Source organism: Mytilus californianus, unplaced genomic scaffold (assembly GCF_021869535.1).
Source record: "Mytilus californianus isolate M0D057914Y unplaced genomic scaffold, xbMytCali1.0.p SCAF_2, whole genome shotgun sequence".
NCBI classification, from domain to species: domain Eukaryota; kingdom Metazoa; phylum Mollusca; class Bivalvia; order Mytilida; family Mytilidae; genus Mytilus; species Mytilus californianus.
In genome coordinates this window covers 82,253,016-82,276,859 of record NW_026262668.1, presented here as the reverse complement: position 1 = coordinate 82,276,859, position 23,844 = coordinate 82,253,016, and the positions used below count along the sequence as shown (strand labels likewise).

Genomic DNA, 23,844 nt, shown 5'->3' with positions numbered 1-23,844 from the left:
ACAATTCACCAAAGTTTTATGCAAATTGGTTAAATCGTTTTTGAGTTAATGTCCGACATGTTGACGACAGACGGACAATGGTATACCATAATACGTCCCGTAAATGGACGTATAAAAACTGTGAAATTTCCAAAAACTTAACATTTCATTGGCAATAACTGCAAAATCAGTTGTCCAAATTTTCTGAAAATCTGCAAAAGATAGACCTTATAAACTCGGTCACATTTGCTCTAACTGTTAGCCTTTTTGATCAGGTAAGCTAATAAGAGAATCATATTCTTCAATCTTAATTGACCAAACTTTTTATTACAAAATTTACTGTAACAACAGCTCTGATCTACATGTAGTTACAGTAAAATATCAATGATATTACTTACTCTATGTCAATAAACAGCTGCATATAAGATCATTTAACATAGTCTGACCTGGTACAGGCACAAAATGTGGTGAGGCAAAACCAGTTTTACATGTGCACAAACCTCTCCCTTTACTTATCTAGACTATATGTCATAATAGTAAAACACACTGTAATTAAATCTGCAGAGTCATACTAGGAAGGCAGACAGATAAATTATTTATTTTTGAAAATATTTTACATAAGACTATATATGGATTTTTTTTCAAACATTCAAGGTGCTTAACCAAAAATGTCTAGACATAAGCAGTGCTCAACCAAAAGAATTCCATCAAATGTGTAAGGGAAGGCATATAAATAAATTGTAGGTAGTGAGGCAGGAAACAGGACTATAATTTTGGGGCCTAAGAAAACATAAGAATTTGGTTTACAGGAAGTTCATAAGTGATGAATGTGAAAACATATCACGTAGCATGCGCATAAGCATTCTCACATGAAGCTTACTACCAAATTTCATGAAGCTCTGATTTGCAATTCCTGAGAAAATTGTGACAAAAATTTCTTAGGAAAGACATGGGTACATTTGTAACACTCTAGACCAAGACAAAATAGTTGTGGGGGTATGCAAAGTATTTTGTAATCATACAAGAAACCACTTCATTGTTTATTTTTTATTTGTTAATTCAATGAAACTCATACAAATTATAGCCTACCATGCTAACTTTGTTTTTTTCAGAAATCAACATAATTTTTTTATCATGAACTTAACAAAACAATATATGTAATAAAAACAAAAGTTGTTGAATGTATAAAAATATTAATTTGTGTGAAATCTTATCAGTTTGTACTATTAAATAAAAAAATATCTAAAGTAGCTCTGTTTCGGGAAATGAAATCAATAATACAAAAATTGAATGTCACTTTTGTCAGATTTACTGATGAAATGGTTCATCTGCCAATAAATATGTTAATGACAAACTTATGAATAAGGTGTGAATAAACATCAGTGAGAAGGCAGCCTAATAAAACAAGCAATCATCTGACAAATCACCTAGAAACTTTAAATTAGTTTAGGACATAATCAAAATTATTAGTTTCGTAAGAAGACAGTTTTAGTGTAATATATAGAAGGAAGTATTCATTAAAAAACTAGGGTAAAGATTGAAATACACACCTAGGAAGTTCTAAAAAATGTAAGTCCTTTGGCAAAACTCATTTGAAAGGAGGAACTGTGAATCTATCAAATCATAAAGATTTTACACATTATTTTCTATGCTTTGTTTTTACAAAACTTCAATATGAAATAATAAATGCAAAGGACCTTTTAGACTCCCAACCAACTTATCTTTCGCAGGCAATTTACTTTCAGGAGTAGAAAATAAAAATTGTCAGGAATATGTAAGAAAATCGCAGAAATAAATCCCTGTGAAGTCTGCTAGCAGGGGTCAAACGCTTTCAAAAATAAGTTGGTTTATAATATATATAATACTTTCACTTCATGATTGCTATTTAGTTGGTAAAAAAGCTTATTTCTCTGTAATTTATTTAAGTACTTTTAAAAATTAATGATTTTTATTATTTATTCAACACATGAAGTTTTCATATTACATATTGGTAATTTGAACAATGAAAAAGTTTCTATTCTGTTAACAAGTTAGGCAGACAATACAGGTAGATGCTGATTTGTATTGAGGTAAAATAGAAAAAAATCAACTTATCTAAAAAAAATAATGAAGGTGAAAAAATAAGAACTGAATTATAATTGTGGAATTCATATGACTTTTGAATGAAATACAAACAAACTAATTTATGTACAACACAACTCTATGTTACTCTATTACCATTGAAGAAAAATGATACATAAATTCAACTATCACAAGGAGTTAATTAAATCTGATGTTAGCATATGATAACACAGAGGTCAGAGGTCATAAGGCAAGTGTCTGACCTGGTCTGCTACTATAACTTTGTTTATTTTTTATACATTTTTGTATATGGCTGATAACTAAAAATAGTTAATTGGCAGCATTAACAGGATTTGACTTTGCACCAGGATAATATTCAATCTGGTCTAACAACCTATCATGACCTTGCTTGACCATCAAATATAAAAATAAGCAGATGCATATGTAATATAGATGCTGAGAAATATGCAATAAAAAAGATCAATGGTCCTACTGATAAAAAGGAACATTCATACATGTCATATGGTCTACAATTGTCATTAACTGAAAAATAAATAAGATTGTTTGACTTGAAATCAAATATAAAACAAGCTTTTCATTCCTTTTTCACAATAAAATGTGGTCACTATATTACCAAAAAATATCAATACCAAGTAACTACTTAGCTAATAAATGAGATAATTAAGAACAAAACAAATACAACATAATTAGTAAATGTGATTGAAAATGCATTTGCATGCTCATATTATTAAAACTGCTTTAATACAAATTCTATCATTTTTGTTTGAATGAATTACAATGTACACAGACAGCAGGGTTTTTTTTCTGTTACATTTTTTCATTTCAATGCAACAAATGATAAAATATTAATGGAAAGAATTAAAATTGAGTTTACAATTTGTAACTTTAAAATGACAATATATAAAAGGTTATTTTATAACCATTGGGTAGCATGCTGCATTAAAGTTATGTAAAAAACACTTATTAAATTAACTTAACAAAATCCAAATGAAATGTTTCCACACTAAGTATTATTTACAGAGATTGTTTTTAACACAGCTACGTTGTAGTAGATGGTTCACATTTGATTGATTGTTCGCCTACTGGAGGTTCTATAGCATTTAATGCCTTTGTAGCCACATCAACTTTTGCCTTCTTTTTTGAACTACCACATCCCTCATACTTAAGACCATCCACAACTACACTCATTACGAACACAGGGGCATGCACTGGGCCTGTCTGAGATTCCACTGCATATTCCAGTCCTGAACGTAACTCATGCAGTCTCATCACTGGATTTTTTGGACCTTCGGCTTCCTTATTCTTTTTCTTCTTTTTACTTCCTGGTTCTGCAGCTTCAGTGGTCTCTTCCACTGGTCTCTTTCCTAGCACCATACCCTCTGGTACAAATGAAGACATGCTAGCATCTGAAAAACAAAAGCTTAGTCAATATTAAATATCTATAGCATTAATGTTTGTTTGAATGTAGGACAGAAAGATTTGTATATCAGTAGATAAGGATATTATTTGGTACTTAAATGAAGTATGATTTTTAATTGTATTAATAGTACCTGTGTTGTTTGTTAGGTACAACTCCCTTTAATATTATATATAGTTACATGTTTTTTTTAGCTGATTTTTAAAGGGAGATGTGTGAGTGCTTAAAAACTAGTGTATCCATGTCACATGTGTACATGTGTTTGTTCCTGGTCAGGAACCTCATCAGAGATTATTTCATAATAATTTTTGTAATTTTGTCAGAAATTTGTCTAGCTTGAAAGATTCCAGTTTGAGCTAATTAAATTCAACTATAGCAAAACATGTTTTTCTTCTGAAGATTGGGTTTTTCTAATGAAATAGACATGGCTTAACACAGATTGTGAAGACGGCCAAAACTGAACTGTGACTTAAATTTGAAATTGAATGTAAACATTCACATGAGACAGGGATTTAGCCAAATTATTGATTTCAGGAGGTCCTGAAATATTCGAATTCAAGTTATCCATTAATCATTGACATAATTGAGAACCTTCTGAAATATTTCAGGACCTCCATAATTCGAATTCGGGATATTCTGAACTATTTCAGGACCTCCATAATTCGATTTCAGGACCTCCACAAATAATCTGTCAAAATTGCATTATTTCAGGAGGTCCTTAATATTGACAGAGCTCCATAATTATATATTTCAGGACCTCTACAATTCAATTTCTGGATATCCTTAAATCAAACTGTGGAGGTCCTAAAATAATTGTGTACCTCCATCAACATTTGAGGATATATAGAAATTGAACTGTGCCGGTCCTGTTAGAAATATAAAATTATGAAGCTCCTGAAATAAAGCAATTTTTAATGATTATTCACGGAGGTCCTGAAATCGAATTATTATCAGGGAATAAGACTTACATTTTCCAATTAGGGGCCCAACCTATCACTATGTGAAAATTAACAAAAGAACTAAGGGCATTTTAATAAAAATTTTAGGGGCCCAACCCAAATTTTAGTAGCATTGGCTACTGGGCCCCTGTTAACCTTTTTCCCTGATTATTATTATTGATCACTGTTTCCTGACTCAGGACCATTCCTAAATTGTCATGCCTATCCTAACATCTTATATGAACATTTTTAGTTAAACTTAAAGACTATTTAAGTCCAGACATTTTTGGTTTAGTATTGTTCAGAACATTTGTCTATTTAGTCTATGTAAAATATTTTTCAAAACAATAGTTTATTTTACCTACCAATTCCTACCTACCCTTGCATGTCTGTCAGGACATAGAAGAAAAAAGTAAAATATTTTTGGCATAAATTCCTGGCTAGGGACTTTCAAGGTGTTTAATATTGTACTCAACTCTCCCTATTTTATCAAATAATACCTATGTTAATCTTTCTTTAACCTTTGATGCAATCACCAAAAGACATACCTGGAATATACAGGATGTTGAAAAGTTTCAGCAGAGCATATTTAGCAGCTTCCTCCTTAGCAATCTTTTTGCTCTGACCAATTCCTTGGAATTTTTCATTTTTACACATCAGTAGCATAGTGTAGACTCTACGTTTCTTGTTGCTTGGGCCAGTTTCCTTGTCTTCTGAAACTAATTCAAATTTACTTTCTTGGGTGAGTTCATTTAGATGCATGACAGGATGTTTATTGGATATCATTGGAGCAGGTCCAGTTGGCATAACCATGACTGAAGTTTTCACAGACTGTTTTGCTTCACTATTTCCATTGCTCGCACTTGGAGTGCTTTCCATTTTTACATCACCTTCCCCGTCCATTGTTGATTGCAGCAAAAAATCAGTTGGTCCTGACTACACAACCACTGAAAGATTCAAAGAAATGTCAGCACTGTATGACAGCCAATCTGAGCCCAAAATAAAAGGTACATGTACTTGTGTTTAGGGTTTCCCTACATAACCTTTTTTTGTATGCCTCAAAATGCCTACCCTCAAGTTTTTATTGATACTTAAAAAAATCGAGTTTCCCCCCCTTTTTTGCCACTTTTCACAGCATACTCCTTAAATTGATGTTTCTTTGTAAAAAGATTAAATTTAAGGCATATTAAATGCAAAGATAAATAAGAATATTACTTAAATGATTATAATTTTCTTAGGACAATGAAAAAATTAATCTTTTGAAAATTATTTTGTTCATCTCTATAAATAATTTATCATGTGAACATGTGTTGGAAACTGGTATTTGATTTAAAATATAAAAAAATCATAAGGGGTTCCGCTGCTGTCAGTGTAAAAGTGTAATGTGGACTTAAAAAGTGGGTCCATTTATCAGTAAAATACAGAATTGTAAAAATTTTCAAAATTTTTCTTTAAATGCTACTTGTATGTATTGCATGGTCTTGAAGATTAGCTTCTGTCTACGTTTCATAACAATCCATGAAGGTTTACAAATTCTGTATACTCAATAACATTTAAATATAATGTATACAAGCTGAAGCCCCACGTATCTATTGATTGCAGATGTCGATCTTAATTACGATGCTTGAGCAAACATTTATACAAACAAAGCAAGCAAGCCAACCAAACCTTTAAACTACAAGCATTAGGAAAATAGCTCTAAATGTAAAACAAGAGTGCACATGCTGAAATGTCTCGCCTTCTTTACTAGCCATTGATATTATGTTGATAGTCCTAAATATAAAGCTTTACTACAACTATTACATAAACTTAACATGATCCAAGAAAATGAGGTCAAGGTCATATAAACCAAATGAGAAATACATGTACACCTTACAACCATTCAATACAATAAATATAGTTGACCTATTGCTTATAGTTTCTAAGACTTAACCAAGACAAGAGTGCACACGCTGAAATGTCTCGCCTTCTTTACTAATCATTGATATTTTGTTGATAGTCCTAAATATAAAGCTTTATTACAACTGTCACATAAACTTAACATTAACCAAGTAAACTAAACATTGACCAATGAACCATGAAAATGAGGTCAAGGTCAGATGAACCATGCTAGGCAGGCATTTACAGCTAACAATTCTTCCATACAACAAATATAGTTGACCTATTGCTTATAGTTTAAGAAAAACAGACCAAAACGCAAAAACTTAACACTGAGCAATGAACCTTGAAAATGAGGTCAAGGTCAAATAAAACCTGCGTGACTGACATATAGATCATAAAATATTTCCATACACCAAATATAGTTGAACTATTGCATATACTATTAGAAAAAAAGACCCAAAACTCAAAAACTTAACTTTGACCACTGAACCATGAAAATGAGGTCAAGGCCAGATGACACCTGCCAGCTAGACATGTACACCTTACAATCATTCCATACACCAAATATAGTAGACATTTTGCATACAGTATAAGAAAAACAGACCAAAACACAAAAAACTTAACTATAACCACTGAACCATGAACATGAGGTCAAGGTCAGATGACACCTGCCAGTTGGACATGTACACTTACAATCCTTCCATACACCAAATATACGAGACCTATTACTTATAGAATCTGAGATATGGACTTGACCACCAAAACTTAACCTTGTTCACTGATCCATGAAATGAGGTCGAGGTCAAGTGAAAACTATCTGACAGGCATGAGGACCTTGCAAGGTACGCACATACCAAATATAGTTATCCTATTACTCATAATAAGAGAGAAATTAACATTACAAAAAATCTTAACCTTTTTTTCAAGTAGTCACTGAACCATGAAAATGAGGTCAAGGACATTGGACATGTGACTGACGGAAACTTCATAACATGAGGCATCCATATACAAAGTATGAAGCATCCAGATCTTCCACCTTCTAAAATATAAAGCTTTTAAGAAGTTAGCTAACGCCGCCGCTGCCGCATCACTATCCCTATGTTGAGCTTTCTGCGACAAAAGTCACAGGATCGACAAAAACTAAGTCCATTTATCATTATAATACGGGAAAATGAAAATAAGTATTTTATTTTCAAAATTTTGCTCTGGATACTGTATTTTGGTCATAAGCAAGCTTCAGTTCAAATTTCCTAAAATTCCATGAAGGTTTGACAAAGTTATTGATGCCTAAAAAAACTTTAACCACAGACTGAACCTTAATGTTGACACTGCCGATGCATGAATCTAGGATCGCTACATGTATGTCTCGCTTTTCTGACATAAATGTTGCATGCTAGACAAAAATGTCCCCTAAATGCTTAAATTCAGCTGAAAAAGTTTGTGCCGGTTTAAGTGAAAACGGTTTTGACCTGAGATTTTCTTCTTCAATGCAGGTCATGACCTGCATTTTTATTTTCAGAGTTTGACAGGTATGCACATATGATGCATGCTTGTGAGCACTCAACCCTCCCCTAACCTGGGACATTGGTGTTACAGCACAACATAAGAACACACTGTAAATATCCCTTGCAAATGGTTAATATATGGGCAAGAATTCGCTAATGAAATTTTAGGGTCAATAGTGTTTACCCAATAAAAAATTAAGAGAACATGCAAATATGGAGAATAAACAATGTTTAAATATCAAAGTGTGTTAATCTTTATTGCCACATGCAAAAAAAAAAAGGATCAAATTAAAAAAATCAACAAGAAATTAGCACTTGTTATGTTCCGCCAGTGGAAAACTGTAGGCAAAAAGTGTGACATTTCTGCAGTGGCAAAACCCCAAGTCATATTCAGAATATGCCTCAAGAATTGTTCTACTGTAATAGTTGAAAATCAACTGCAAAATGATCGGTCTATTGATTAAAAACCCCATTTTGTACATAATCCGATTATTGCTGCAAATAAAATATGTTTGAAAATGGACAAGTGCATGTAACTTTTCGCTTCAACAAATGTTACATGTATGCACCTTTTCATCAGCTAATAAGCTTTGGAAACATGTTATCGATCCAGCATTGCAAGTTTTCAAAGGTGTGAACAATGGGTTCAATTTGGATTTCATCATTTTCATCCATCAACTGAAGTTTGAAAAATATATCAGGTAAGAAAGTTTATTTCATTTTCGTGTCAATACTGCCCAATAATACTCATCTTTTTAAAACAGTTGTATATTTTTTATAGTAAGCATTACCATAATGATTTTTTCCACATTTCAACCCGCTGACAATTACATTAAAAGGTGGCTTTGTCATCTTTCCCACTTGGCATCTACCAGTGATCAAACAGATGATAAGAGAGGGGGATCAGGTTACCGGTAATTTGACCTCACAATGAAGTGTTACATGCACTTTCTGAGTAAATTAGGTTCTTTGATAATGATGTGTGACTTGCTTTGCAATTTTTTCAAGAAATATAAGTCTATCTTGTATTTAAACGGGTTTGACCCTTACGATATTCATTTTATTGCTGGAGAGATTTCTGTACATAACATTGACACGAAAATATTTACCAAGGAAAGGTTTCTATGATACATGCAAGAGCTTTTTTTTGTACGGTTTGCCTTATCAACCTAATTTTTTACATGAAATACCACAGATTAATTGCCAATTTGATTAACTAGTACTTGTATTCTTTCTCAGCATCATAAAGACAACTGGCCACTTAATTTGAAAACAAAAAACGTTACATTGACACAAGAATAAAAACAATATTACTTTATTACACTTAATGCATAATTGGCCAGTGCATAATATTAAAACAAATAAAAATACATGCTGAGTTCTTTACGGAGAATTTGTTGATCTTTCTTGATTTCTAGACTTACAATATTTACTTGTAATTCTTATCATTTAAAGGCATGTAACATTGACACATCTTCTGCGTCCAGGTTACATCGCTATAACCTAATAAATGTGCATACAATTATTCAATCAATAAAATCTTTTGCTTCATAAAAATGATATTAAAGAAATAAATGAGTTTTAATTATTTGTGTTTATTTTTTTCTCATCATTTGTTGGTGTTCCTGTCAATGTTACATGCATAAACCAGAATTATAATGTTTTAAAAGCATTGATTTCGAAACCTCTGATATGAGCTTTATATTGAATTTATCTGAGTTTATAAATGACTAACATCTGAAATATTGTCATCACACAATTTCTTCTTTGATTCTTATATGATAACTTTATAAGTAACATGGACAGCAATTTTTCGTGTCAGGTCTTTTTTTGTGCTACATGAGAAGATTTTACTGTGTCGAAATCAACAGTTAATCTAATATTTAATATTCAAAGTTATTATTTTGATACTTATTTTAAAAAATAATGTATAAAGTAAACCCAAGGTTTACCATTAAACTTTTTTTCATTAAGAAATTGTGTATGTAACATTGACAGAGCTATTAAATTAGACTTTTACATGTTCTGGCCAGTGTTACATGCATAAACAAATCTTACAGCCATATGAAGCTATTATTTTATTTCTATTTTACACAATTAAAGTGTTTGAATGTTTTCATGTTTAATTTGTCTTTTAACATTTGTTAGTAACATTGACAACAATATTTTGCATGTTTTGTGTCAAGATTTTTTTATGTTACATGCAAAGGTATTACTTCGTTAAAGTCAGACTTTTATATGACATTTTATAACCTAAGTGATTAATTAGATATTACTGGATAGCAATTATATTATTTACTCCTAAGTTGACTAGTAAGCACACTACTTTCATCTTATGGTCTTTGTATGTAACATTGACATACAACCTTTTACTTTTCTCTCAATGTTACCCGCATGAACAGAACTGATAATATTTACTAACTCCTTTGCTACATAAAGATATTATTGATAATTTAACTTGTTTTACCCCCATCAAACTTCATCTTTATTTCTAAATATAGATATTCTTTTAAGAAGTGTGTTTTCTTCATTGACAACAATTGGTGTCAGTCTAGAAATTTTACATGCAATTTTTAATAAAAAAAAATTTACAGGCAATATAAACCTAAGAAAGAAAAAGAGGATCAGCAATAAATGTGATGAAGAAAACTCTCAGGAAGAAGCTGCAAAAAAATGCTAGATTTGCAAAAATGATGACCCTGTCAGCCAGTCAGATGGTGATGTCCCTGCCAGTGTTGCAGATGGTGATGTACATATCAGTCCATCAGTTGGTGATGTTCCTGTCAGTCAGTCAGTCCGTGATGTTCTTGTCAGCCAGTCAGAGGGTAATGTCCCTGTCAGACAACAGATGGTGATGTCCTAGTTAGCCTGGCAGATGGTGATGTTCATATCAGTCAGTCAGATGGTGATGTTCCTGTCAGTCAGTCAGTTGGTGATGTCCCTGTCACACAGTAAGATGGTGATGTCCCTGTCAGCCTGTCAGATGGTGGTGTCCATATCAGTCAGTCAGTTGGTGATATCCCTGTCAGCCAGTCAGATTATGATGTCTGTGTTTGCCAGTCAGATAAGGTCCTTGTTTGTGAGTCAGGTGGTGACGGCTCTGTCAGCCAGTCAGATAGTAGTGTTTGTCTGTGACAGAAAACCAGACGATGATGACTGTGTATGCAGACATACTAGTGATCTCCCATTTGACCATTCTACAGCATTGTAGAAGATAGTTATTTCAACATCTTGTTTATTTATCCCTTTTCAATCACCAGTCAACACATGTATTTACTCATGCTCATCATAGAAATCATGAGGAGTTCAATTTGTAACATTTTTTTTAATTTGTTATGCCAATAATTGACATTCCAGAATTTCTTTTGCATTATAAGAGGTTCAGGCTCCTTCTGATTTCAAAATAAAAATAATAAACTCATCATGGATACCAGAATTGAAATTTTGTAGGCCAGACACGTGTTTCGTCTACAAAAGACTCTTCAATGACGCGTATGAATCAAAAAAGTTAAAAAGGCCAAATAAAGTTGAAAACAGGACTGTGGTCTAGTGGGTGTTGGTTTTTTCTTCTGAATTGTTTTACACTGGTCATTATGGGGCCCTATTAATTATAGATTCCTGTAGTTTTGGTAACAAGTTTTCCAGTTGAAATCTGGCATTGAAAAATCGAAACAAGAAATTTGAGAGTTTGTATATTATTGTAATTTTATAACCTATGCATGGATTTTGGTTCTGATTGAGGGTAGACTAATTGTTGGGTTTTTTCTTTTTCTTTTCAGAAAGAAAGTTGAAGATGTTTGAGACAGAAAACAAGAAACAAGAAACTTGTTTTGAATGTTTGAAATAAAATTTATTTTTTAAACCTTAAAAAATTATTATAAATGTAAGATTAACCAGCAGAAATAAAACGAGATATGGGGTAATGTTTATCAGACGACAACCTCAAAAAGGAAACCCAAAGAGTGCTTTATAGAAGTTATGTAAACGGTTGAAAATAATATTCTCCATAAATGCAGCTGCTGCAGTATTAACCTCTCGTAGATGTGGAGCACCTAGATTTGTCCATATTTTGCCTTAGTTTTTCATACTATTAGTTTTAAGTGTAACTGTGTCGCATTGAGGGATACTGTAAATTCAGAAATGATTGCGTGCATTTATTATTGCGATTATGTCATTTTTGACTTAAATTCGATTTTAATTTTTATGATTTTGAGAAAAATCCTGTTTAGTTCATATAAAATATTTCAAAATGCGAGTTTAAATTATTGTGTTTACAACTCTGTCGCATTTGTCGCAATAATAAAAACCTCGAAATAATTTCTGAATTTACAGTACATGTATTTGTTTTGTACCCTCCTTTGTCAGTATTAGTTATTGAGTGAGAAAATTGTGGATGCTGATGGTTGTGTGGTTGTCTTCTTATCAATCTTATTCCTCGGCATAACAAAACGGGTTGCTTTACTTACTTATATAAAAATGTTTCATGTTGTGGAAATTTTGGATGACTCCCTCATCAATTGATCTATCTTCCGTCTTAGTTTTATTTTTCTGGTTATTTTGTCATTTGAATATCTTTTAATTTGGCCTTCCATGGTGTACCAACATGAACAAGCATAACTACTGGTACATGTATACCAACTACTGGTACATGTATACCGGTAGTTAAAAAATATGTCTGCTGTCTGAAATTTAGGTGAATGGTTTCGGTAACCACTATTTAAATAATATCATTTATGAGAAATGTGGGAGTATAATTGTATAATTTACATTTAGATGGTTGTTTGGAGGCTTTTTATATCTTTTAAGGTCAATTCTGGCATGGTTCATTATTCATACTTTTTTGTGCCCACGTTACATGCAAAATTTATGTCACTATTTTATGACAGAAAAGAGATAATTGCAAAAATATTGATAGAATTTTTTAATGTGAGGGTAACACAATGAAAAAGAGCCTTTTCATGTTCAGAAAGAAAATGATTCTTATTGTATTTATCTCTTAAACGTTGCATGTAACATTGACAGAAAAGTAGAAACCTGTTTTTAAAAACTTTCTGAAAGCAATGAAAATACACATTTTAGAGTTTAGATGATAGACAATGTTTTGTGATCAATATATATGATATTGAATGTTGAATGAGTTAAGGAATCATTAATCTCAACTACGAAAAAGTGTCCATGTTACATGCACTAAATTCATTAATTGCCTTTGTTCCAAACTGACGCAAGTTTAAAAATTATTTTTTTGTTACAAATAGAAAGACGCCATTTGCAGCAATACTTTGTAAAAAATTTGGAAGCTAATAACGATTTTTATTTTTTTCTTACAATGTCACACTAAAGTAACATCAGTGAATTCCTGCCCATATATAAAACTCAATAAATAGGTATGAAGCACAAATAAACCAACTAACATACAAACAATAGACACAAAGCATTGATGTAGGGGTACTCCCAGTTACTGAAAGCTAGTTCAAAGCCAATTACAGCTTAGAAATAAATCAAGTTTTCCTAGACTACGTATCAATCAGTACACATCCAACGGATTTAGTCTAAGGACGTCATTTAACACTTAGTACTCGCCACGATATAGCCTTTTTGTGCTGATGCGGCATAAAGCAATCAACAATTAATCAATCTATCATTTATTAGTCAAGGGTATAACTTAAACAAATTATTACAGATAAATGTGGATAGTGTCCACATGTGGACACAGATGATGCCCCGCTTGCATATCATATAGTTATAAAGGGACATAACTGAAGAACGGTAAAAGTGACGCTACCCAAATTTGAACTTGATCTGAGTTTTGTGGTAATAAGCATTGTGTGTAAGTCTCATAACATTTGGTTGAGGCTAACTTAAGAAGGGGACAGAAACTAAAAATTCAGCAATTTTTCTATTTATAAACACGCATAACTCTAGAACGGTTGAGTATAAGTTTTATAACATTTGGTTGAGACAAACTAAAGTTAGAAAACGGAAACGAAAAATTCAGCAATTTTTATGTTTATAAAGGGACATAACTCAAGAATGGTAAAAGTGTCGCCACCAAATTTCGTACTTAATCTGTATTATGTAGTAATAAGCATTGTGTATAAGTTTCATAACATTTGGTTGAGGCAAACTAAAGTTAGAAAACGTAAACAAAAAATTTGTACTTGACATGCTTGATCTTAGTTTTGTGGTAAAGAATATTGTGTTTACGTTTCATAATGTTTGGTTGGGACAAACATAAGTTACAGAATGGAAACTAAAAATTTTGCAATCTTTTGATTTATAAACATGATAAAGGGGCATAACTCAATAATGGTTAAAGTGACACTACCCCAAATTCAACTTGATCTGTGTTTTATCAGTGGAAGTCAAAATTAAACATTGCATTGTATAAAGCATTGATTGTAGCTGATTCATCTATAATCATGGACAAAGGAAGATAACTCCAATTTTAAAAATTACTGGATATTTAGAAGAAAATAAAAATTTTGCAATTTTTCCATTTATAAAGGGGCATAACTCTAGAACAGTTAAAATGACGCCACAAAAATTCAAACTTGATCTGTGTATTGTGGTAATAAGCATTGTGTAGAAGTTTCATAACATTTGGTTGAGGCAAACTAAAATTAGAGAACGGAAACAAAAAATTCAGCAATTTTTCCATTTGTAAAGGGGCATAACTCTAGAACAGTAAAGGTGACGCCACCAAAATTCAAACCTGATCTGTGTTTTGTGGTAATAAGCATTGTGTATAAGTTTCATAACATTTGGTTGAGGCAAACGAAAGTTAGAGAACGGAAACGAAAAATTCAGCAATTTTTCCATTTGTAAAGAGGCATAACTCTATATAATTACCGACTGTGCAAGGGCTGTATAGCCAGTCAAGGTCGTTAAAAACTTTCATTTGTGGCATAATTCTAGAACGGTAAAAGTGACGCCACCAACATTCAAACTTGATCTGTGTTTTGTGGTAGTAAGCATTGTGTATAAGTTTCATAACATTTGGTTGAGGCAAACTAAAGTAAGAGAACGGAAACGATAAATTCAGCAATTTTTATACGACCGCAAAAATTAAAAATTTTTTGGTAGTATATTGGTATCACGTTGTCATCGTTGTCCGGCATCGTTGTCGTCAGCGTCGTCCAAAGACAGATGGTTTCCGAATAATTACTTTAGTATAAGTAAATAGAAATCAATAAAATTTTAACACAAGGTTTATAACCACTAAAGGAAGGTTGGGATTGATTTTGGGGGTTATGGTCCCAATTGTTTAGGAATAAGGGGCCAAAAAGGGGCCCAAAATAAGCATTTTTGTAGTTTCCAGACAATAACTTGTGTTAAAGTGTATGAATCTCTCTGAAATTATACCACAAGTTTCCATACTACAAAGGGATGGTTAGGATTGACTTTGGGGGGTTATGGCTCAAACCGATTAGTAATTAGGGGCAAAAAAAGGGGAAAAACAAGGGTTTTTCTGGTTAAAGGACAATTGAGACAATTTAAAAGCAGTGTAAGGGAGGTAATCCAAATCAATTAAAAGAATACTGTTTGATTACCTCCCTTACACTGCTTGTAAATTATGTATTAAGAAATGATGATTGTCTTGAGGTGATTAGCTGTCAATTTATTTTTAGCAGTTACTATTCATTAATATTAGTTTTAGCCATGACTATGTATGTCATTTTATATTTTAAAACTTTTATGATGTATTTAAATGGGTAATTATGGTTGCAAACTCCATTAGAAATTTAAATTGAGATACTGACCATATCTTGAGGGAAAGATTTTTTTTGGGGAATAAAGGAAAGGGGGGAGGTGAAAAAAATTGGAGGGGGGGGACGATTTTTCTCATTTCAGATTTCAGAAATTAAAAGAAAATTTCTTCAAATATTTTTTTTGGGGGGGGTTAATATTCAACACTCAACAGCATAGTGTATTGCACAAAATTTAGTTACAATCCAAATTCAGACCTGTATCAAGCGTGAATATTGTGTCCATTTTGGCCCCAACTTTTCAGGGTTGGACATCTGCGGTCGTATCCAGCTGCGCTCAGCGAAGCAATTTATTCCATTTGTAATGGGGCATAACTCTAGAACGGTTAAAGTGACGCCATCAAAATTCAAACTTGATCTACGTTTTGTGGTAATAAGCATTGTGTATAAGTTTCATAACATTTGGTTGAGGCAAACTAAAGTTAGAGAACGGAAACCAATTTTGAGACGTACGTACGTACAAACAGACAAGGGTAAAACTTAATGCCCCCTCCGCTACGGCAGGGTATAAAAATAACAGGCATACTGTTATTGTGGGAATTCTGACAGAGTTATCTCCTCCTGTCATGAATTGTGTTGAAATACCACGTCTGTTATTGTACAAAGAAACAATGTCTGTAATAACGCCTTTCAGTTATCACAGACATTTTCGTCGGGTGAAAAGCAAATCAGTCAGATACTTTTAAATTTACCGCTGTTTGTTTTGTTGTTAAGATCTCGTGTGATTTCAACATGTTTACGTTATTATTTGCGCCATTTTCGGTGAAACAATGTAGTCACAGTGATTACCAGTTTGTTGTATTTTGATAACTTCATCTTGAATAAAAAAAATTTATGTGGAATTGATTTAATATTTTCACATATTTTGGATTATTTTAGCAATTTGTTAATGATACCTTACAAGTAAATGGTTATAAATCGTTCAATTTCAGTTATAAAATCTACTGCGCATTTAGGATAAGTCACTGCACAGATGTTTACAAACAAGTTGGGTCAAACCAAAAATAACAACATGCTTCTGTAAAAGCATGTTGTTATTTTTGGCTTGACACATCTTGCTTGCAAACATGTTTTCAGTTTTTTTCTCAATGGCAGTAGATTTTTACATCGGATGACCACGAGGGCATTCCGGTGTCTTGTTGTCACAGACATTTCTACCCACGTGACTTTCGTTTTTGACTAATAACGGAACGCAAAATAACATTCCTTATCGCTTGTTATATATCAATTTCATCAATAAATATTCATGAATATAATTTTTAAGAATATAGATAAATGATATGAAATTTTTTGTCGTGAGAAATATATATATATCAATAACAAATCAAGAATACCGAAAATTTGTGTTAACGCATGGGGAAGAATATCTCAGGTATGTTTTGCAGGAAAATATGAATGCCTATTCAAATCAAATCTATTAGAAAAATCGAATTATTACAGAAGAGTGTCCACCATGCACTTGCACTGCACTGTTATCAGAATAGTAGAATAGAATGATATAGAAATGGATGAAAATTATATATACATGTAACTGTTATGTACAAATATTAATATAATATATAACAACAAACCAGAGTATACTGATTTGTATCACTACAATATAATAGTTATTACGGTGAGGTTGAATTTCGTCATTTATTCATCATCCAGGCACGAACTTGTCTTAGAAAAAATAATATATCTATGTACCTTAACCTCACTTTCAGGTATAGAGATGTGATTTTTTTTTCTGAGACAAGTGCTTGTGACCATCCACAAGAACTTGCGGTCATCCGATGTTCAGTACTTCAGTACTTTGATATAATTTGTTTAAGTTATATGGTCAGATCATATGTTTTCGTACGACATGTGAATTATTACTATGCATGCTTTTTCAAATGGAAATTGTGACGTCACAATGCATTCTTAATAGCACGCTAAAAACCCAAAATACGAGGATACCCTTGACTGAGAAAGTCCCTTTATCATTAAAAACAAAAAAATAAGAAAGAAATCAAAACTGTTCATAGGGTGCTATCATGTAACCACTACAACATATTGTAAAAAACATCAACATGAGAAAGTTTGTATTTTGCCATTTTTGGGGCAGAACTGGGTACACATATAAACATATCCAGACTGGAAGCAAGTTAACTCGTACCATTGTAAACTCGTACCACGTAAAATTGTACCAAAAAAGTTAACTCGTACCAACGTAAACTCGTACCACTGGGAAGTCGTACCAATCAGAACTCGTACCACTGCAAACTTGTACCATTAAAAATATATTCAAAAATATGAATGTTTTATGATTTTTTTTGGTAAACTTAATAAAAGTAGTTGAATTACTTGAATTTTATACTAGATTTTAATGAAAACTTAGACAAAAATACGAATGTTTTATGATTATTTTTTTTAAGCTTTATACAAAAAATTAAAATATCTTTGAATTTTATACCAGATTTTAATGAAAACTTTTATTATATATACTATTAAATTTTGATTGTTGTTATATAATTTAACAGCTTGGAATTAAATGTATAATGTTTATTATTAAATGAAATTTCTGATTATCAAAACACAAGCTGACATGAGTTGTCTCAAAGCCCACTTTCCTCATAAAATGGGGCATGTTTGTGAGGTTCCTCATAACCACAATGGAAGACGACAATTGTATATGGTGCCACTCTCTGGTTAGACCTCAACAAGAAGCAATAGAGTGTGATGTATGTTCTAAATGGCAACACAGAAAGTGCGGAAATATAGGTAAGTTATTTTCATCATTTATTACTTAAAAACCCACAGAAGAGTAAATTAAAATTCTAAAAAGATTTATTATATACTGACTGAAACGTATATCCAAAAAATTTAACATGCAGAATTGTAAAAGTGGCACTTTGTTATATAGAATAGCCACATTAAACATAAGCTATTTTCTTTATTGTATCTTAAGAACTGTCCCCATTATTGTATTTAACATTACATGTACATAAAAAAGAAGAGGTGGTATAGTTGCCAGTGAGACAACTCTGTATATATTATCGAAACTAAGCAGTTAAAATTGGTTAGCTCTGAGAGTTATTTATCTAGTACAATACAGTCTTTTAGTCTGTTTTTCGTTCAAATCCCAAAATGTGTTAGAAAATGTTTATACTGTACATCAAATAAAGTTGACGATCAGAGGGACAGTCAAACTCATAAAAAAGACAAACAGACAAATAATAGTACACAAGACACAACATAGAAAACGAAAGACTAAGCAACACAAACCCCACTTTAAAGTAAAACCGAGGGTGATCTCAGGTACCATTTCATATATCAGTTACTTTTCTAGAAAGAGCAATGCATACCTTCCACTACAGGTAATATATATAAATGAGAAGAATGAAAATGACCTATCATTTATATTTAATAAAAGCATGGTCATCTTCTGCTACAAAGTGCTGAATATTGTATAAAAATAAATTTCATACTTTCTAACTGTTGGTCATAAACAATTTTAAACCTTTAAAACACAATAAATAAATTCTTTCATTAAATAAAATTCCTTTTAGAAACAATAGAAAAATACCCAAATCTATTCAATGTTACTGATTTGGAATGATTAAAAATCAAATCAAATAGTTGTCAGTAAAAGTTTTAAAAAGAGTCTATTCAAGGGAGACAACAAAGCCAATTTGCCACAGTTTTCTCTATCCAATTAGACAAGGAAAATTAGCTACAAATTGGTCATTGTAATTTCAAATTATATACATTTTACAGACTTAAGAGGTATAATTTGAGTGAAATTAAAGTATATATTCATCATTAAACACCATTTGAATGCATTTAAATAAGTTGGTACGAGTTTACAATGGTATGAATTTACTGTGGTACGAGTTAGCAGTGGTAAGAGTTTGCATTGGTACAAGTTTTTTTTAGTGGTACGAGTTGACATTGATACGAGTTTACAATGGTACTAGATAACTATAATTCTCAAGACTGATCCATTTTCATTGAACTAGTACACATATTTGTTTAGGGGCCAGCTAAAGCCCGCCTCTGGGTGCGGGATTTTCTCGCTGTGTTGAAGACCCATTGGTGGCCTTCGGCCGTGTTCTGCTCTTTTGTCGGGTTGTTGTCTATTTGACACATTCCTCATTTCCATTCTCAATCTTATGACTATGAACCGGTTTTGGGGGCAATTTTAGGGGTGTCACCGTAAGGATTGTGTATTTGTTTGCATAGAGAGCAATCAAGCAGACACTGTCTCACCTGGCTAAATTATGGCTATTATTACAGTTTTTTTTTTCAAAAGCCGGTATCAAAGCAAGCACCACTTTACCTGGTTTCCCATGAAAATGCCTTAAGAAGCAACCAGTCAGTAAGAAAACCGACATCAAATAAACGTTTAACTATGATGGTGTAACTATGAACCCACGAGGACGTCTTTTAAACATGTGCTACAACATACTTGTACATTTTAAAAGTGTTTATTGCACTTTTAATTCAGACATAATGGTTTACTTTTATAAATTTTTAATTGGATGGAGAGTTGTCACATTGGCACTCATACCACATCTTCTTATATCTATAAATAGCACTACTACATATGCCGTCATTTAAATGATAAAAAATGACACCACAAATTATACGTATGCGTAACCAGAGACATATATCTCTGGCGTAACATGTATATTAAATGTTTTAAAATTCAATGTCTCCATCGTTTTTTCATAACTTAGGGAGCAACCATTTAAGGGGGTAATGTTTTTTTGTCTGAGTCAGAAATTTTTTTTCGCGCCATGCTCGAATTTTTTTTTTAGTTTTCGAAGCAATCAATAATTTTTTTTTTCTACAAAAAAACACTAGATCTATAAGGTATTGGGAAAATCTGGATTCCGATTTTTTTTTTTGTCATCTGCTTGACCACAATAATTTTTTTCATCAAATTGGGGATCAGAATATTTTTTTAGGGAAAAAAAATACCCCCCCCCCCCTTTTGAAGTTAAATGGTCGTTCCCTTAGGTATACTGAAAGATTGTAAATATAATTTTGATTGTTTAGATGATAAATATATATTGTTAAATTTTTATCTATTATTTAGATCATATCCTATCTATAATCATAATTGCTATGCATTTTACCAACTTTCTAATCATGCTTAATTACTGACTGTTGACACAAATTGTAATGCTTTTCTGTAATTCAATATTTACTTTTTATGCCCCCGCCGTAGCGGTGGGGGCATTAAGTTTTACCCTTGTCCGTCTGTACGTACGTGCGTACGTACGTACGATCGTCCGTACGTCCCAAAATTGGTTTCCGTTCTCTAACTTGAGTTTGCCTCAACCAAATGTTATGAAACTTATACACAATGCTTATTACCACAATACACAGATCAAGTTTGAATTTTGGTGGCGTCACTTTAAACGTTCTAGAGTTATGCCCCTTTATAAATGGAAAAATTGCAAATTTTTTAGTTTCCGTTCTTTAACTTAAGTTTGCCTCAACCAAATGTTATGAAACTTATACACAATGCTTATTACCAAAAAACACAGATCAATTTTGAATTTAGGTGGCGTCGTTATAACCGTTCTAAAGGTATGCTCCTTTATAAATGGAAAAATTGCAAATTTTTTAGTTTCCGTTCTCTAACTTAAGTTTGCCTCAACCAAATGTTATGAAACTTATACACAATGCTTATAACCACAATACACAGATCAAGATTGAATTTTGGTGGCGTCAATTTAACCGTTCTAGAGTTATGCTCCTTTATAAATGGAAAAATTGCAAAATTTTTATTTTCTTCTAAATATCAAGTAATTTTTTTAATTGGAGTTATCTTCCTTTGTCCATGATTATAGTTGAATCAACTACAATCAATGCTTTATACAATGCAAAGTTTAATTTTGACTTCCACTGATAAAACACAGATCAAGTTGAATTTGGGTAGTGTCACTTTAACCATTATTGAGTTATGCCCATTTATAAATCGAAAGATTGCAAAATTTTTAGTTTCCATTCTGTAACTTAAGTTTGCCCCAACCAAACATTATGAAACTTAAGATCAAGTACAAATTTTTTGTTTCCGTTTTCTAACTTTAGTTTGCCTCAACCAAATGTTATGAAACTTATACACAATGCTAATTACTACATAATACAGATTAAGTACGAAATTTGGAGGCAGCACTTTTACCATTCTTGAGTTATGTCCCTTTATAAACATAAAAATTGCTGAATTTTTCGTTTCTGTTCTCTAACTTTAGTTTGTCTCAACCATATGTTATAAAACTTATACACAACCGTTCTAGAGTTATGCGTGTTTACAAATAGAAAAAATTGCTGAATTTTTAGTTTCTGTTCTCGACTTAAGTTAGCCTCAACCAAATGTTATAAAACTTATACACAACCGTTCTAGAGTTATGCGTGTTTACAAATAGAAAAATTGCTGAATTTTTAGTTTCTGTTCTCTACTTAAGTTAGCCTCAACCAAATGTTATGAGCCTTACACACAATGCTTATTACCACAAAACTCAGATCAAGTTCAAATTTGGGTAGACGGTCACTTTTTACCATTCTTCAGTTATGTCCCTTTATAACTATATGATATGCAAGCGGGGGCATCATCTGCACATGTGTCCACATATGGACACTATCCACATTTATTTGTGTTATATCTCGTCTCACTATTTTTAATATGTACCACCTTTGATAAGTATTATATATATAATTAGTATGACGATAAATTTTCACTTCTGTACTCGTACTGTGAACAACAAATTTATTTATTTTGTATTAAATGTTTACTTCCGTACTCCTAACAACAAAATCATTATATTTAAATTTACCTGTGTACGTTATTTTATTTAACGCCATTTTGTCCAAGGTTACAGTTGTCTTTTTGAAACTGTTCCTACATCTTTTTTTTTAATTAATATTGTATTTATGTTGTGTCATAGATCAAACTTATTCGTTTAGTGTATGTTTACTTGATTTTGTTTAAATGTCTGTCTGATCGATTTAAGCCATTTCAATTGATATTTTATAGTGTGTCTTTTTATGTTGTAACTTGTATGTTACACTACTGTCTCAGGTTAGGGTGAAGGTTGGCGCCTGTTAAAACGTTTAAACCCGCTGCATTTTTATGCACCTGCCCTAAGTCAGGAGCCTGTTGATCAGTAGTTGTCGTTTGTGAATGTGGTTCATAAGTGTTTCTCGTTTCTCGTTTTTTATATAGATTAAACAGTTGGTTTTCCTGTTTGAATTGTTTTACACTAGTCATTTTGGGGCCCTTTATAGCTTGCTGTTCTGTGTGAGCCAAGGGCCCGTGTTGAAGGCTGTACTTTGACCTATAATTGTTTACTTTTTATACATTGGGACTTGGATGGAGAGTTGTCTCATTGGCACTTATACCATATCTTCTTATTCATATTTAGTGTACGTTTTTCAGTATTTGCTTTTTGCTTTAATACCTATAGCTTATCATGCTATTTAAATCTGCTTACTATTATCATGCTAAAGTACAGTACTTTAATTATCGTGTTTTATGTTACTTACTACATGCTTGTTTGTATTGTATTGTTCTGTCTTGCATGTCGCTTATAAGCTCAATAAAGCTTATGTTATGTCCTCAGTAGCTTGTTTTGGTAACCATGCCTGGGACATACTGACTAGTATATTATTACAAGACCATGCCGACTCTAAATAATGCTGATTTATTATCAAATTAATAACAAAAAGCCATTGTTATATTGTTGTCGACAACCACTGAAAAACAGGCTCCTGATTTAGGACATGTGCATAAAAATGCAGTGGGTTTAAACGTTTTAACAGGCGCCAACCTTCACCATAACACGAAACAGTGGTATAACATTACAACATAAAAAGTTCATTCATAAAATTTATTGATCCCAGATCTGATTTACTATCATTTCTAAAGGGACATTAGCTGTCAAATTCATGTTCACCGATTTTACTCGAATTCTCATATCAGATTTATAACATACTAAAACATATATTCAAATTACAAAAAGTCTAAAATAAACAATAAACAATGCATGGACTCGATAATATATATCAGCATTTCATGTGTATGTTTGTCTAGACGCCATCTAATTTACCAACGATGACCACCGAAGACTGCCGATTGTCATATCACCCGATAAATATAAATATAAATATAAATAGATAGCGACCAAGTGCAATTGGATTTTTCATGGTCTGTTTGATTTCGTGTTATAGGTTTAAAAGATATGTTAATCGTCGTTTTTTCCTGTATATAAGATGAGTTTTTGTGGAACGAATCAGTCAACGAG

The 23,844-nt window shown here is 32.1% G+C and overlaps 1 protein-coding gene across 2 annotated transcripts; it reads right to left on the bottom strand.

The window, feature by feature from the left end:
* Positions 1–1,011: 1,011 nt before the first annotated feature.
* Positions 1,012–19,949, bottom strand: LOC127728333 (double-stranded RNA-specific editase 1-like). Of its 2 annotated transcripts, none has more exons than XM_052235682.1 (3): positions 19,872–19,949; positions 4,965–5,363; positions 1,012–3,467 (listed from the first exon to the last, which is right to left on the bottom strand). In XM_052235682.1, the coding sequence occupies exons 2-3, from the start codon at positions 5,317–5,319 to the stop codon at positions 3,100–3,102; spliced, it is 723 nt and encodes a 240-aa protein (XP_052091642.1). In that variant the 5' UTR covers positions 5,320–5,363; positions 19,872–19,949; the 3' UTR covers positions 1,012–3,099. The 2 variants fall into 2 exon arrangements, with proteins under 2 accessions (XP_052091642.1, XP_052091641.1); XM_052235681.1 differs by having other exon boundaries at positions 19,802–19,917.
* Between the last annotated feature and the right edge of the window lie 3,895 nt (positions 19,950–23,844).